The sequence below is a fragment of the Eutrigla gurnardus genome (assembly GCF_963514095.1).
Source record: "Eutrigla gurnardus genome assembly, chromosome: 17".
NCBI classification, from domain to species: domain Eukaryota; kingdom Metazoa; phylum Chordata; class Actinopteri; order Perciformes; family Triglidae; genus Eutrigla; species Eutrigla gurnardus.
In genome coordinates this window covers 13738171-13755512 of record NC_139928.1, presented here as the reverse complement: position 1 = coordinate 13755512, position 17342 = coordinate 13738171, and the positions used below count along the sequence as shown (strand labels likewise).

Here is a 17342-nt window from a genome sequence, read left to right as displayed (position 1 = left end):
CAATAACAGACATGTTTTATTTTAATAATTTTTATTCAAGCAAGCAAAGGGCAAGGGAAATTTCACAACAGGCTTCCACAGCCCAAACATTCAAACAATTAAAAGGGATAAAACTGCAGAAAGGAATGCTTTCAATCTTATTTTGTCATAGAACTCTCTAAAACCCCTCATCAACTGGTCATTTTTTATTTTAACTTTTTCTCTTTTTGTGTATTTTCTCTTTTTAACTCTGCAAACCAGGCCTGGTGTTTCTGTTCATTATAGGCCTGGCCGGAGACTTGTTTCCATTGGTATTTTTTTAATGTATCATTTAACTTCTTTTACTTTGTTTTATGTATTTTCATTTTATTCACTGTTAAAATCCACCGGTGAAGCTAGTCTCGGAGTTCCCCACTCCTGTGAAAACAACAAAAAAAATACAATCAGTGATATTATTAGTACTGATAAAAGTGCTTAATTCTAAATTCAGTCCATTAAAAGCAGCAAACAACTATGTTCTATGTAAATATATGAGCAGTGGCCTCCTGAGCAGAGAATGTGTGTTTTATAGTCACAGATTTCTCTGTGCTTTGTAAATGTAGCCGGTCCAGTCTTCCTTGCAGTGTTGGTGCATGCGAGTCCCAGTGTGTGAGCGCCCCACTGGCTAGCTAATGGCCACTGCTCTCGACTGCACTAATGCCATTACGGCCCAAAGCGCTGCCGCGGAAACATTGACGCCGCCCCCTCCCCACAAACCACTCTGTCAGCACTTTTTCTGTTTTTACCGTTAGCACAGTTAGGTGCAATCCTTAGACGTGCTCTGAAATTGGAATTTAGCACCATTAAATACACAACTGCTAGGATTTAAAAGCAGTGGCAGTGTCATCACACACATCCTGTCAGAGCTGTCCTCTCATTGTAAAAGCAGCTCTGGGAAATTTGTCATACCTTTAGTTTAGACATTCGGGACACCAGCTGAATTTGTGACGGTCTTCTGAGCGGCTTCCTTAGCCTGGTGGGCTTGAAGCACAGCCACAGCCTCATCTACCTGCAAAGATCAAGATATTAAATGTAAAAAAACAGCAGAACATTATGGTGGGTTCCTGCATCTTAAAAATGACTGCTAAGCTGATACAAGATGCTTGCACTGGAAATGTTTCCTGGGAGATTTATATTAAGAACAGAAAGAACTCTCTGCACTTCCTCATCCTTTTAATAGTAAGTCTTGGTGAGCTCTTCAGAGAAACAACCAAAAGGCAAGTTGTCAATATTAATGAACTACGGTACTTTACCTTGGAGCGGAGGGACTCTGGGGACTCCAGCATGTGTAGCAGTTCTGAGTTGTCAATTTCCAGCAACATGCCAGTGATCTTCCCTGCCATGCTTGGGTGCATGTTCTGAATCAGAGGAAAAAGACGCTCACCTGGGGGGGTAAGAAAAGAGGATATAACACAGTGTATTTATCACTCGGCAGTTTTATACACAATATAGAGCACAGAAGGTATAGTGGGGGTATGGTCTTCTTGGCTGGGAATAGAGGTAGCACATTTTTGACATGAAGTTGAAATGGTATTGTACAAACTGAGGCAGGGAATGAGTGTTAAGCTAACAAGGAGTCTGGTCATGAAGAGATGTTGCCGACACTTACCCAGCATCTGCTTCTGTTCCTGTGGTGGAGCAGCGGCCAGCATGGAGGCTGTCAGAGGCTCCTGTCCCTGAACATGGACAGCAGGCTGTGGGGAGGGACGGAAGGAAAATGTTTAAAGCACATCCAAACTGAGCTTTTTCCTCACAGGGAGGGCATAATCGGTCAGTAGTAGTTAGCCTAACAAAGAAAGGTGCATTGTTACCTGCTGCATGGGGACTTGTGGTTGAGCAGTTATATGCTGCTGGGGATTGCGAACTCCTGCGGCATATTTGTACTGAGGGACTCCACGCACAGGAGCTGCTGCTGCAGCAGCTGCACTGGCAGGTCGGGGGCCCATGGTCTGAGCTGTTGAAACAGGAGCCAACGGTGATCAGGAAACAAACGCATAAACACAAAGACGCGAGAAGAAGCCGCATACAATTGAACTATATTTGAGGTTAAGACGGACTAGAAATTTAGTATAATTGACTGACCGACACGCTGGGCGGACATCATGCGGGGCACCTGGGAGGCCGGCCGCATGGCACCGAAGGTCTGAGGGCGTGGTGCTGAGGGACGCATAGCACCCGGCATGTTCTGGAAGTCTATGATGAAAAAAACATAGTGGCTTCACATCTTTTTATAATTACAGATGATGGAAGGTCAGCTTAAACAAACGAGATACTCACGTTGTGGCCGGACACCTTGAGTGGCCCAGCGTGGGCTCGGGCGGAGCTGGGCCATTTGCCCAGCAGCTGGGTAGTAAGCAGCACGGTTCTGAGCCTGAGGTATGGCTGCCATGAAGTAGCCAGAGGGTGGGGCTGGTTGGTAGGGATTGATGACTGGGTTTGGCACTGCACGTACACTGGCCATGCGCTGCATGTACTGGTTGGTCAGGTGGGCTTGGCGCTCCTCTTTCCGCTGGGCCAGGGCCACATACAACGGCTTGGTTGCGACAATGCGTCCATTCATTTCCGTCACCGCCTTGGTGGCCTCCTCTGGGGACGAGAAGCAGACAAAGCCGAATCCTTTGCTGCGTCCTCCCTCCATCATGACCTGAGAGTGAGAGAGTCGAGTGAAACCCACTAATTAATCTGGACACTGGTATATGAAAGCGGTTTCTCAGACATCTTTTAGTTACAGAAGGCAAGTAAAAAGCTGATCTCCTACCTTGGCGCTGGTTATGGTGCCAAATGGAGTGAACTCCTTTCGCAGACGTTCGTCGTCGATTCCATCGTCAAGGTTCTTTACGTACAAGTTGACACCCTAAAGATAAGACAAATGTAATATAGGTTAATATAGGTAATATAAACTGGAAAAGGTCCCTTAATTGTTGATTTAACGCATTTGTCTGTAATACATATTTATCCCCAGAATCCATGTTGAAGAAATGTGGGGCCCATGAATTACAGAGTTACTGTCGCAGCCATTTTGGCCAGTGCAACCTAATGAGGAGGGAGCACTGAATTTGACAAAGCTGCAGTCTTTCAACATTCCTGACCAGACGATGTCACTGAAGGGGTCGATTGAAAGGAGATACTGAAAGGATGATGCAATACTACATGAGAATTTCTTGTGAATTTAATAGGAAGTCGACCTGGTAGCGAGTCATGCGGTCTTGTTTCATTTGCTCGAATTTGCGCTTGAGTTCCGTTTGTCGCTCCACTTTCTTCTGGGCACGGCCGACGTAGATGAGCTTGCCGTTAAACTCCTTCCCGTTCATCTCATCCACTGCCTGCGAAAAACAAGATGCTAAATCAATAAGGGGCAGGACAAGTGGCATTTCCAGGAGGCTGGTACAACTCTTACCTTCTGGGCATCCTCGTGCCGCTCAAAGCTGACAAACCCGAAGCCTCGAGACTTTCCATTGTCATCGGTCATGACACGGATACTCATCGAGTTTCCTTGACAACAGAAGAGATTATGTTTAGTCACTACATTTTCCCCCATAATGTTTTACTGCAGAGGATCAACACACTGTGCTCGCGCAGGAGCAGAATTAGTATTTGAGCCATTTTGAAATATGAACACTGTGACTGACCATATTTATTGAAGACTTCCCTCAGCTTCTCATCATCCATGTCTTCACCAAAGTTTTTGACATAGACATTTGTAAACTCCTTGGCTCGGGCACCCAGCTCAGCCTCCCGCTCTTTGCGAGATTTGAAGCGACCAACAAATCTGCATTGAAATTTGACTTTTAGCAACTTTGCTGAAAGTGCTCAAGCATCATTGTGCAACCTTTAAATCAGACCATGTGTAGTATTAATCCCCCCCCCCCCCCCCTCCATTTCAAACATTAGTACATACCATAGTTAAAAACAAGTTTAAACATTCACTTACACTTTACGGTCATTGAGCAGCATGCCATTCATTTTCTCAATGGCTCGTTCAGCTGCCTCCTGAGTCTCAAAATGCACAAAGCCGTAGCCTTTAGAGCCATTCTCGTCACAAACCACCTTAGAGAAAGAAAACACATGCTGCTTTGAAGCCACACACACACATGCAGTTTATTAAACTAATCTCTTCAACTGTGGTGACTTTTAAAACCCCATCTCCCATTTTATCCATTACGTCCCATGTTTATAAAATGTGTTGCAGAGCTGCTCTGGGAAACAATATACAGTTGACATTTCTAATATTAAATGACATACAAATTCATTACTTGGTTTAAGGGCACAGGGCACGGAAAACAAACTGTTGGGGGCGGGGTGAGTTAGGGAGAGGGTCTTTCGTGTATCTATAGTGAAAACTACTCAAGAACAAAAGCACACGCATGCAAATGATGCCTGCCCTGACGATGCTGTCGCATAACAACAACAGTTGACCCTCCCAGTTTCAGGTTGGATACAACAAGAGTGGGAGTGGGCCACTCGTCTTTTACCTTGCACGACAGGATGTTGCCAAAAGCAGAGAAGGTGTCGTATAGAGCTTTGTTGTCGATGGACTTGTCAAGATTCTTGATGAAGATGTTTCCCACGCCGCTCTTTCTCAGAGACGGATCACGCTGCGACCACATGATGCGGACAGGCCGCCCCTTGATCACGTCAAAGTTCATGGTGTCCAGCGCACGCTCAGCTGAGGGAAGGAACACGGGCAGCGGTTAGGTTATTTGGGATCCAAATCTTGTGTTGTATATGACAGATAATCTACAGGTTCTATTGCTTAAGGAAAAAACAAATAACACAATTCAAGTTTCTAAAGAGACAGATGACCCAATTTTACCCCCAAATTTTTATTTTATTTTAATTTGTTTTACATCTGCTGATCCTCAAGGTGTCGCCATCCTTTCAGGCCGTTGCCCTCGCCATTCCTTTACTGTCCCTGTTCTAGTGTTGCAAACCGGGGCCTTTAATAACAAGTATGTCAGCACCACTGCATTAGCAATCTCTGGCAGCTTGCCATCTCAGGCCAGGGCAAATTTGCTAAGAATTATTCATTGAAATAACTCAATAATAAAAGAAGCTTGTTCTAGGGGCTAATCTGATGATAAATATGATGATTATAGTATATTAATTTAATTATTGATATGGTTTGATAGTAGAAAATGTAAGAAATGTTCACCCAAATGAACCAGAGACCAAGTTGACATATTCATATTGGACCAACCAGCAAATACCCGGATCTGAAGACAGATTCGACTATGATAGGACTTCAATCATCGGTTAACTTTAAAATAATACTAAGTGAGGTCGGCAAATATCTCAATATATACCTACAATGTGAGATTCTTGTGAGTACATTTGATCAGGATTTTAATTATGTGGGTTAACCACAAAAAGATGACATTCCTGTAGTTAGTTTGAGAAAATATAACATGTTCCATTTTAATGACGAGGAAATAAATCAATATGCAGCATGACAGAGGATAATCAGACATCCCATGCTAAGACCATTAGTGGGTAAAGCCTCAAGAGAGACCGTTATCTCCATTAAAACAGAGAAACACACCCAAGAAAAAAAGTAATGCAGACCTGTGTTCTTATCAAGGGGAATGCAGAAAATGTTTGGTGGAGGTTGGATTTTTGGCTTCTAGGGAATGCCTGACTGACATGACACTATTTTTTTTATTCTATACATTTAAAGATGAAGCACAGCAACACAGCTGATAGGCGAGGATTCTGGGAGAGATGTGATGAAACTGTCGTGTCAGCACTTTGGGGGAGAAACAGTTTAGGGTGTTGTCCTGACAGGACGGAGATAACGAAGCATCGAGTAGCTGGCAGTTAGCAGCACACTGCTACATTACTGGGCCGGGCAGGGCAAAGACAGGGCAGGGCGGACGGACGTGGTGCTTTCGTGCTACGCCACCGCTGGGGAGGTTCAACTGAGGAGACCCTACCAACAACATGTCGGCCGCAGTCACGTGTAGTGGAACTAGACTAGCTTTCACTTGTCACCGACTGTCATTTAAAGCAAAACACATGTACACATTCTACCCGGTAGTTAACAGAATCACCTACCGTCCGCTGGCTGTTGGAAGTTGACGTAGGCGTATCCGAGGGAACGCCGGGTGATCATGTCCCTGCAGACGCGGATCGATAGGATGGCTCCGGCTGGGCTGAATTTCTCGTACAGCATGGCCTCGGTCACATCTTGATGCAGATCCCCGACGTACAGGGACGCCATGGGGTAACTGGGAGCACTGGGGTTCATTGCCGTTGGCCGCAGAAGCTAGCAAAGGAGTACGCGGACGAAGCCTGGTTGTCTTGACGGGGGGAAAAAGTTTTCGGCGACAGTGTGAATGTTTGGTTCCCTTAACGGCACACGTCAGTTCGGGGGCAGAATGTCGATGGTGAACGTTAACGACCGTCAGGCTCGTCAGTTGGGAGGCTTTTGACTAAAATTTATAAAAAACGAACGTGTTAAAATGGCCCAATGTTGACCTCTAACGAGATTAAAACCGCCAATCAAACGTGACACGCAATGTTAAAAGCAAATTAACGTCACTTAGCTTCGCTTCTGTACCAGTAACACGTCGACTGAGGAAAAAATGTGTCGTTCGATTTTAACGTTAGTCAGCCCCTTCGCGTACGTTACCGTCCAGTCCTCGAATGTCTACTCCAGCTTCACCGTTGTTACAAAAATAAAAGAAGGGGTGGGGGGAAAAAGATTTTTTAGTTGTTTTTTTTAAATGTTTTGAATTTTTTTTGTATTTTTATTTTTTTTATAGAATGTGTGCCGAGCGAGCTCAGGAGCACACACGCACTCACACAGCACTGTCAGCCGGGGTTGAGGGGAGGGTAGTCGCGGGGAAGTCGTCTCATATATACCAGTGGGCGCGTCACCGAAATGGACCAATCACCTCCCGGTATCGTTGAAAAAAGTCAACAAAGGGGCGTTGACCACAACTGTACGCATGATGATGAAATCATGTTAAAACGTATTGTTAAGGGGCTGAACTTGTGTGACCACAATGAGTCAATTGTTTCACGGTGCTGCATGGAGACGACGTGGAATCTTCCGCAGTGGTAAGGATGTACAGGCGGCCCGTCATCTCTGGAATGTCATGGGCTTGTCATGCTTTAGGTATGACGTCTGACTGCAACACAGCGACACCACGCTCCTCGTGTGCTGCGCCATTTAGCAAGTATGATAAGCAGGAATGCATCACACATTCTTCACTCTAAAAAACACATTTTCCCCTACACAAGTATGACGTTTAGCCTTTAAATGCTGTGTAGCGCATGCTTTATGTGCCTTATCAGCTGTTATCTGCGTGGAAGACAGAGCCACATCACTCACTCCACTAGATTTTTTTTAGTATTTAAAGGTCATTTGATCAGAGAAAATGCTCACAAATGTCCCTGATTTCACAGATATTAGTGTTGGCTGTGAGAATAAATAGATTGGTTTTACAGTAACACCTTGTCATCTCATGTGAGTTAAGAGGTTTATAGTCAGATCATTTTTTTTCTCTGTATGGGTCGGACAAATAATTTCTAGATTTGTGTGGAGAGATAAAATGGCACATCTACATGCACCACAAAGCCATGTCCATCTGCAGATGGCAGTGTTGTCAGTGGAAAGAAGCTTGCCTCGATCTAAAAATAAAACTTGGCAGCCTTGGGTACTTTATTTTAATTTTCAATTCACCGAAACCAAGGGAGGTAATGACGTTTCTTCAATAAACTTCAGTACTTTTATCATCTTACTGGTCTTTTAGTAGTATAGCAGCATCACATATTTTGTTTCATTATTATATATCAAACTGTATGATTCTAACATTACAAATAAATGTTTTTTTGTCCCACGTCAGTCTCGATTTGAGAGAGAATAAAAGGTTGTAGCTTTTAACAAGCCACTGTTCAATGATGGCTGTTCTTGGCCTTGAGCCTGAGGACATTCATTTGCATCCACCTCCTAGTGCGACGGTCCTCATTTCTCAGCTTTAACTCAGGTACGTTCTCGGATCACTGCGACGATGTCTCAACGTGAAGAGCTGGCAGGGAAATCATGGCAGACTGAGCTGATATCTGATAATAGAGGCCCAACACATCTTCTTATAAGCATTAATACATTGTAAAAAAAAGAATTCCACATGTACAGATAGCAAACAAACACATTGAGCACAGCACACTTGATTTTAATGTTTTAATTCCACTTACATGAAAGCACATAACCAAATAACGTACTCAAGAGTGTAACTTGAAAATTCTGAATCCTGCATCCCATCTTTTTAAAACCAAGATACTGTAATTAGAAGAAACTGGCACTATTCTGACTGCTATGGTCATAATGCAGCTTTCTACCAAGTTACTTTAATAATCAGTTTTACATTTAGCATTGTTTCAGTTTGTCTTTTCACAATGTACTTTCAAGGAAGGTAAATGTTACTGTTAACCACCTGGTCCACGCTAAATCCTAAGCAAAAACCTGCCAGTTTCAAAGCACAGCTAACCCTCACACCATACTACTGAGAACAACATACATTCCAGGAGTCAAATCAAGAGTCAAAGGGAATAAAATACACAAAAAGAAAATACAAAACACCTGAATAGAAAAGAGTAGAGAGCCACATAAAAGCACATGGCAAAAGTATCCTCTGCACTACTGAAAAGATAAAATATCAAAAGTTACAGTATTGAGCCATTTTGTCAAGTTGTTCACTTTTTCTTAGGCTGTCTATACCTTGTCATGTGTTGTGGAAAATTGCAGGAAATTATAGTCTACACATTTCACAGAGAGTGAAAAAATGTCAGTAAAATGGAATGGAATCCTCTCAACAAAACAATCAACCAAAGTTTACCACAGTTTTCGCAAGTGGCCATTCATACAAAAAAAAAACAAAAGAAAAATATTCCTACATCCAAATGCACATAAACCCACTGAGCCATGACACATGTACCATCCATAAAACACTACCTGCTTCACTGGACACTGACAGGGCGGGTGGATACAAGCAAGTCTGCCAACTGTATGATCACTGCTTTTGTCAGATGAATTTTGGTGAATTCAGATCGCTGTGACCATTTTTAAATTATCATTAATATATTGATTATCATTTTTTTTTTTTTTTTTTTTTACAGTTTACGTGCTTAAAAGGATTTTGTAGACCCTAGAGTCAAATATTGTAAATGTTGAGTTCAAGTAAAAACATACAAATTATCAAAATTACAGTCAAGAGTTTTTTTTGTTGTCATTTCGTTTGTGTTTTCCTGCAACAGTAGCAGTTTGCTACAGTGAATAATGTTAAAGAACAAGGGGCTGATTTGGATCTAAAAGGAGGGATTTCATCTGGACTAAACCTAGGACAAAAAAAAAAAAAAAAAAACTAAATCAAGAAACATCCACTGGTTGACAAAATGAGTAGTGTTCAAAACAAACAAAAAACAGATGTATTCCATTCTTTTCTCTGTGGAGGTGCTCATACAATTAACACACACACTTGAATGTATCTGCATACATACACTGTACTTTACACATTGTGAGTGGAGGGTAAACATACATATCTGTGCATGTATGTGCACACACAACCACACACACAACTTAGGCTGGTGAGAGGTAAAAAATGTGTGTTTTTCTTGTTTTTGTTTTTTTTCTGAAGTTCAGTTCTTCTCAGCTACCTGCTCCTGCTCTTGCTCCTTCTCCTTCTCCTTCTCCTTCTCCTTCTGCTCCTGCTGCTCCGTCTCCTCTCCCTCACCTTCACCTTCAGCCTGGGTGTCTGACATCCACAGCTGCAACAAAGCAAAAGATACTGGGATTAGTGCATGCGAACTGGGAATCCCTACTGGAAGCGAGACATCCACTCTGAATCGGACTTCAGTAAACGTCTGTGACCGTCTGTCCACAGCAGACCGTGGCTCGCTATCTTTCAATCACCAGGCTGAATGACAGCAGACATTTACTGAACCAAAAATAGTTTTCATGTCAGTGCCATCAAAAATAACCAATGGCTGTAGGCTTATGTATTAATTGGATTTCCCAGCCCATCTTGCCAAGTTTCACTACAGGCAGATTTTGATTATTGATCAATCAAAGTCCATACAGTTAATAAGTTAAAAAACACATACAGCGGGATATTGTTGTGATTGAAAACAATTTTTATGCCCATTATGCTTTAAGAGGCATGAGTTTGATGTATAACATAGAAAGTGACAAAGCTGGGAGATGAAGACAAGACACTCACGTTCAGATTGTCACGAAGCAGCTGCATGATCAAGGTGCTGTCTTTGTAGGAGTCACTGTTGAGGGAGTCCAGCATGGTAATGGCCTCATCAAAAGCCTTGAGGAAACAGACAGACAGCCATCAGTGCTTCCAATAACCAGTGTGCAGGTTTCCAAAAGAGATTGTAAATTCAGACATGCGATGGATTGAAATCAATTCTGGCAGTTAAAAAATGGAAAAAATGGTCTACAGTCTTGTATTTACCACTTTCACTTTAGAGGCCTGCTGATTTAATTGGTCACCATTGCAAAATACAGCTGAACTTAAACGTAACAGCCACCTCACCAATGGTTGACCTATAAACCATCGCAGAATGAAATCTACAAACATAAACCACCAACATTTTACAAATCAACAAAGCTAACATTTGCATTTTGGCACCTAAAACAGCAAACTGAAAGAACTCAGTCCAGCTGTGTTTCCACTAGAATGTTCTTCAGGCCCGGTCGTTCCCACTTGCGATAGCATTTTGGCGCAGCTGGCAGTCAATGTACGTCTCCGTTGAAATATTTGTTCGCTCTATATATTTAAGACTTAAAACAAATTGAACACAACGAGAGGATGACTCAGCAGTATTGCTTAAAAATAAGGGAAACTTTGCAGAGGCTCCTGCAAATAATTATTGTTACCGAATGGATGTTTGGTAGGGATGCACCATACCACTTTTTTTCATATTCAAAATAGAACATGAAGACGTTGTTCAGTTCTTTCCCAAACAGTGAACAGAGCATTTTTGCTCCCTATGGTTTGGGAACATACTTAACATGGCTGAAGCCCTGTGTAGTCCACTTTGCAGGAACAACGGAGCGCAGCCCTGTACTTTTCCTACTATGACAAGTCAAAATGCCTGCTGTGGAAAAAAGCCTGTAGCATTCCTCTTGCAATTCAGCCACAGACTTGATGGATACAGTAACTGGAGCAGGAGGAGTCTTTTCCTAAATACATTTCCTTGACCTCAATGGAAAACATCTTGAGGTCAACGAAAGACGAGAAGGAGAACTCATGAGGATTGGGGACACGGCACTTTCACAAAGCTACGCAATTATACTGCGACGGTGGATGATTGACAGCTGGTGATTCTTCTTCCTGCTGCTACAATTTACACTGCTGCCAGTAAGTCTTATAGACCAAAACTACTCGTATAATATCATTTAAACTGTTCAATATCGCCTATGTGCAATAATGTAAATTCAACAGTTTCATTATGTTTTGCTAGTTTTACTTGTTTATTGCCCCAACTGTGGGACAAATCAAGGATTACCTTATTTTAAACGTGGAAAACAAAGTTTAAAATATTACTTCATTTTAAAATGAAAAAATTTAAGTAAGTTAATTGTCTAAGTAATCGAGAATGGGGGTCTCCCTTTCAGACATGTTTAACCACGTTGATTATGAATGTTGTTTATGAGATTTTGTTTTTTTGACAGATTGCTTTATTTATTTGACAGTAATTGTTAAATATGCAACAGAGGCATATCGTTTGTTTTAATGAACGGTGCATCGGTTTAAATGTTTCTGCCGCAAGGAACTGTGGGGAGGCGTTATGTCCTTTCCTTTGGTAAAGGATGGTCCAGTGTTTCCTTTGCTAAAGGAGATAATAAAGGAAGCATTGAAGCACCTTTTCTTAGCATTTAGAGAACTCAAACAGCTCTTATCATGGCTGAGATTTAGATGCTTCTGGGTCATTTCAAGGAATATGGACTTTTGACTGGAGCCTCAGTCACAACACCACAATAAAGTAAACTAATTTGTTTCAAACCTACCTCAATTTGTTACAAAACAAAAAGGAAACAGAATCAAAGAGAGACCAAAGTAAAACTAATGTGAGAAGAGGATGGTCCTTACCGACTTGGCCAGTTCACAGGCCTTTTCAGGCGAGTTGACGATCTCGTAGTAGAAGACAGAGAAGTTAAGAGCGAGGCCTAGGCGGATGGGATGTGTAGGCAGCATTTCTTTGGTGCTGATATTCAAGGCGTCATTGTAGGCAGATTGTGAACTCTTGATGATGCCTGCAAATAGGAAGACGGACCAATCAGGAAGCAGATTTTGCAAAATGGGAAAACAAGCCCCCTTGAGGTTTGTTCACCTTACTTTGTAACTGCCAGATAAGAGTACACTCCACTGTGCACCATCTGTGTGCGCATGATGGCGCATGTTGCTTCTCCTAATATTTCTTTATGGCAATCACAAGCAACATTGCCAATATTTACACAATGATGCAAAAACAAATTTAAATTCAAATTTAAAAGGTTAGTTGTTGACTCAATGTCTCAATGCTACCAGTTGCAGCCAACACCCTGGCACTGCTCCTGTTGCCATGACAACCCAGCAGCAGCTCTGGCCTGCATTTTAGCTGACAGTTGTAAGTCAAGGACAGTGAGGGTGTCAGTATTTGGCCACAGGCAACACCTGCAGCAAGACTGGCCTCATCTTATAGATGATTTTAAGGACCATTAATCAGCACACATTTGTCTCATCCTCCAACAGATGTGCAACAGCCTATCACCATAGAAACAAAGGGCTGGATGATCACAGCACTGTGTTTTTAGCAGCATGTGGCACCATTTATATTTTGTATGTGTTTGAAATATCTTGCATACTGTTTATGCGCCTGTACATAATCTCCAGTGTGATTTCCTTAAGTGATTTCACAAGAGGTGAATGGAGAGGATAGGATTATATGATGACGACAAAAAAAACCCTCCAGAATGACAACTGACACAGGTCACAAAAGGTGTGCTTACCCTCTTTGGAGTCTTCATTGGCCACCTCAGCGAGGTAGCGGAAATAGTCTCCCTTCATCTTCAGGTAGAAGACCTTGCTGTCAGCAGGTGTAGCATTGGGGATCAGATGTTTGTCGAGCAGGTCCTGCAAATGAAGGTGTGCAACGTTAGTGTTGAGATGTGCAAAAATAAACACACATTTCACTTTTTGTCTTGTGATGACAGAGGGTGTATACTAGTAGAATTTCAGTGTACTGACTTTGATAACTACCGTCTACCCCTACCTCAGCTTGAGGCTATATCAGGTCTAATGCTTCCAGTTCCCACAAGAACAGTGATCTACTCTACCTGCAGTTTTTCCCCCATTCATTTAAACATTTCCTTCCATCCTCTTCTCGCCTCCATTGTCTCTACTTCTTACCAGTACTTCCTTACAGATGTCGTTCAGCTCCTTCTCGATCTTCTCTCTGTACTCCTTGGCCAGTGCGGTCTTCCCACTGTCATCACCCTTGTGCTCCAAGCTGGACACCACTCTCCACGAGGACCTCCTAGCCCCCACCACATTCTTGTAGGCAACAGAGAGCAGGTTGCGCTCCTCGTTGCTCAGCTCAGTGCCCTGCTCTGTGACGGCCTTCATGGCTGCGGCCATGTCGTCGTAGCGCTCGGCCTGCTCCGCCAGTTTGGCTTTCTGTACCTGCTCCTCCTTGTCTGCCATGGCTCCTGTGTTGGCTAAGGAAGGAAAAGATAGATGAGAAGAGGGGGGTCGGGAAGGACAAAAAAATGGGGACAGGAGACGGATTAGGAAGAAAGAGGAGAGTGTGTTGGGGGAGGGCAGGAACAAGGCGAGAACGAGAGGAGGGACATGGTGGGGAAGGGCAGAGGGATTTGATCATTTAATTTGAATGACAAAACTACAGTGCACATACATGTCCTTCCTTTGGAACCCGATTTCTCTGAGAAACCTGCTTTCTGGTATGAATGGAAAAGTACATGAAGATACCAAAAATCAGCAATCAGCTGACAGAGTAAATACTTTGTCCATGTAATATTATCCAACCAGAGTAGTCCTAAAGTCCATGGCATGCAAAACATTGGACAGCATAACTGCAGCATAGCATCAAATTGAGTATCAGATTATTCATCACATCCCATCAGTCTCACAATTATTGCTCCAACAGTAAGTGTGTCTTCATGTGTGCACACCACCCTTCCAGTTTTGGGATTCCAACCAGCTTGGCTCATCTGCACTCAGTCTGGCATATAGTGGTGACTAAATTGACTTGGCATCCAAGTATTAGAAACACTACAAGAGAAAGTGGTTGTGTATAGAGGTCTTACTTTGCAAATACTTTCTCCAGGTCGATTCATTTTAAGATGCAAAAGTGCAAAACAGCCCGAGAACCAACGCCTCCAACACATCGTGGTCGTAGTAGGGCCACAATATTAAAAATAGAAAGTTCCATTAGGGGTGCAGATAATTATCCTTTTTATTGTTACGTTTACATTTACGCCAGGGTATTGTCCATTTCAATCTTTAAGGTTTCTTTATTTGCAAAAGCCATTCATCTGATTGATTCATCCGTACTTTTGAATTGCAGTGAATTGTAAAATGTAGGCCAATACAGGACATTGCGAAACTGAAAATAAAAATGATAAATTTCCCGAGCTAATCAAGACACTATGTTAGGGTTGCCTGCAACAAATGACTATTTCCATCATTATTTAATCTGCAGATTAGAGAAAACCCAATGCAATCATAGACATGCAGTTGAATTTAACTCTTCAAAACGCTTATATTTTCCACCAAAAAAACCCTAAATATACTGTTAACCATCATATATGACACAGAGAAGAAGGGTGGCTCACATTACTAAAGCTGAATCCAGTGTAAAATGATAAAACACCTTATCAAAATAATTGCAGATACATTGTCTGACAGAAAGTCTAATATAATTAAAAGAAAACACCCAATTCACTACACAGATGTTTCTTTTTTTAATAAGTAGGCTTCTTCCAAGCTAAGACTTTTTACAGTCCCCTTGCTTCATCTCAGAAGAACTGCAGGATCGTTGCAGTACATAAAAAACAGTAATTTCCAGATTATTGCTTACCCACTGCCTTGAACAAACGCAGAAACACCAAACCTATGAAACCAGCATTACAAAAATCTCACGATCAGTGAGTCAGATTTGCCAGCACGTAGACACCTGCACCCTTCAGAGGAATGTCGGCCACCCAGTTTCACGTCACACACGCGCACGCGCGCGCGTACACGTACACACAGACAGACAGACGCACACCTGCCCACCGATCTCGCACGGTGTGCGGCAACGATACGGGCCTTCCTGGATGAATTTGCTTCAATATTTCCAGTGTTCACTATGAAAAACGCTCAACAACGCTGCGAATGCACAGACAGGCCCTGATAATAATGTCACCGACACAGTTTCGCTGGAATGAAAGGAGCCTAACGATAGCTTAGGTCAGTCCACAGTGAACGCCCTTTTTCGCTTCCCGGAAAACGACCAAGGGATGTTGGTTTCGCGAGCAATAAGCATTAATTTCAGGTTGATTCGTATACATAAGCGAATGTGGTACAGCCGAATGCTGCTTTCTAATCACCGCGGGTAAAAGAAATAGATGGTTTAAAGCGCAGTAACGCTTCCCATTCAGTACGTCAAGCGCCGAACAATGACTGAGCTACGGCGCATCACTGGTTTCCTCTTGCAGCCCCAGTAGCAACGATTCGGTCAAGAATCAAAGATCCCGCTAAGCACACGGAGCCGATATAACGATTTCCGTCGAAGAAACCACCGATCATCACTAGTAAATGGGAACTAACCTGTGAGTGTCGTTAGACGATGTTGTTCCTGATTCCCGGCAGCACAGCTGATGATCTCTCCCGCTCATCCACGGGGTTTCCCTCCAATCAAAGACACAGCAGCAGGGTCGCACCGGGACGGATGACGTCAGACTCGGGTTGCTGCGGCAACCGATTTTAAAGCCATGGAAACTGGGCAATTTTTTCTTGTCTTTTCTTTCCCCTCTTTTTAGATTTCTACACACAACCTGTCGATGTTTTAATTACTATTTCTACATTAAATAAACAATGCGATTAGAACACACCGTTTGAGTCAGTTTTCATTTGTGTCCATTTTTACTGTTGTACATATCCCATGAGTGTTTGACACAACAGTGGTCGCAAAGACTCGTGGGAAATGTAGTTGATAATGCTGTCTTATGTATGGCGAGAAATGTTACCAGTTAATTTAACAGTAGATAGCAATGTGTCTCTAAAATCAGGGGCAGAAAACAGTGTACTATCTCAGCGTCTCAGAACGCATCATGAAAGAAGTCCTTTGCTAAACAATATTAAGGCAAGGTGAACGGAAACGAACCCGGAAGTGGGGCATGACTGCTCTGGATTGAAGTGCCCCCCCTTATTTTATCTACCGAAGAGTCGGTAAGTGGTAACCGAATGGAAAACTGTCCCCAGGATGCATTGTGTAAATTGACCAGGCATAGACCAGATATTTTATACTAACTTTCATCATCAAAAGTCAAAATTAAATACAATTTTAAAAACGTGTCCATTTATAACCATTAGTTTTCACTGAGAAATCCTTATAATACAAATGTATAATCCAAGATAATACATTTGATAATTATTATTAATAAATAATAATAATAATAGTTTAACATTACTAGATTTAGTAGTATTTAGCCATCATCCTGTTTAGTTGCCCTAGTCTTACAAATAGGCACAGATAGAGCACTCTCTTGCTTGCAGTTGTTTCCCTCTTCAAACTGAGATATGCGCTTGGAAATAGATGATCTATGGCCAGTGGGAATCTAATTAATTCCTTCACCTAATTAATCCAACTAATTCATTTTATGCAAATGCTCATCTTTTTTCTTGTCAGTCTGTTTGAATCCAAACAGACAGGCCACAACACACAAAGGAGTTGTAGCAGATGTGTGTGTTTTTCTTTCTTTTTTTTTTAAGTTTACAGATAGGAAAGAAGGGGGTTGATTGTGTGTGGTGAGACAGAGGATGAGTACGGGCTATGACTAATTAAGTTGAGCCGCTCAACCCATTAGAAAAAAACAAACAGGCAGCATCACGGCTGGAGAAAAAGAACCTCAGGAAGTGAAATAATTTTCAGCTGGCCCAAGTGAATTATGTGTTCAGTCATTTCATCGACAGTGCTGCAGTTTGAGTCATTTCCTGTTGTCAGCAGTTTGGCTGTAGGTTCTACATCGCACCAATGATATATTTGTTTCATTACAATTTGAATATCCATTGCAGATTAACATTTCTATTCTTGTTGTTTGCGTCAGTCTT

The 17342-nt window shown here is 42.3% G+C and overlaps 2 protein-coding genes across 2 annotated transcripts; both read right to left on the bottom strand.

The window, feature by feature from the left end:
• Positions 1 to 14: 14 nt before the first annotated feature.
• Positions 15 to 6844, bottom strand: pabpc1b (poly A binding protein, cytoplasmic 1 b). The gene is made up of 14 exons (XM_084032497.1): positions 6070 to 6844; positions 4491 to 4684; positions 3950 to 4065; positions 3648 to 3787; positions 3416 to 3510; positions 3204 to 3341; positions 2777 to 2872; positions 2296 to 2662; positions 2101 to 2211; positions 1830 to 1972; positions 1628 to 1712; positions 1272 to 1402; positions 928 to 1027; positions 15 to 396 (listed from the first exon to the last, which is right to left on the bottom strand). The coding sequence occupies exons 1-13, from the start codon at positions 6260 to 6262 to the stop codon at positions 935 to 937; spliced, it is 1902 nt and encodes a 633-aa protein (XP_083888623.1). The 5' UTR covers positions 6263 to 6844; the 3' UTR covers positions 15 to 396; positions 928 to 934.
• A 1332-nt stretch (positions 6845 to 8176) lies between these two features.
• LOC311027530 (14-3-3-like protein) lies at positions 8177 to 16032 on the bottom strand. The gene is made up of 6 exons (XM_084031562.1): positions 15840 to 16032; positions 13419 to 13726; positions 13019 to 13142; positions 12120 to 12283; positions 10236 to 10331; positions 8177 to 9783 (listed from the first exon to the last, which is right to left on the bottom strand). The coding sequence occupies exons 2-6, from the start codon at positions 13710 to 13712 to the stop codon at positions 9655 to 9657; spliced, it is 807 nt and encodes a 268-aa protein (XP_083887688.1). The 5' UTR covers positions 13713 to 13726; positions 15840 to 16032; the 3' UTR covers positions 8177 to 9654.
• Between the last annotated feature and the right edge of the window lie 1310 nt (positions 16033 to 17342).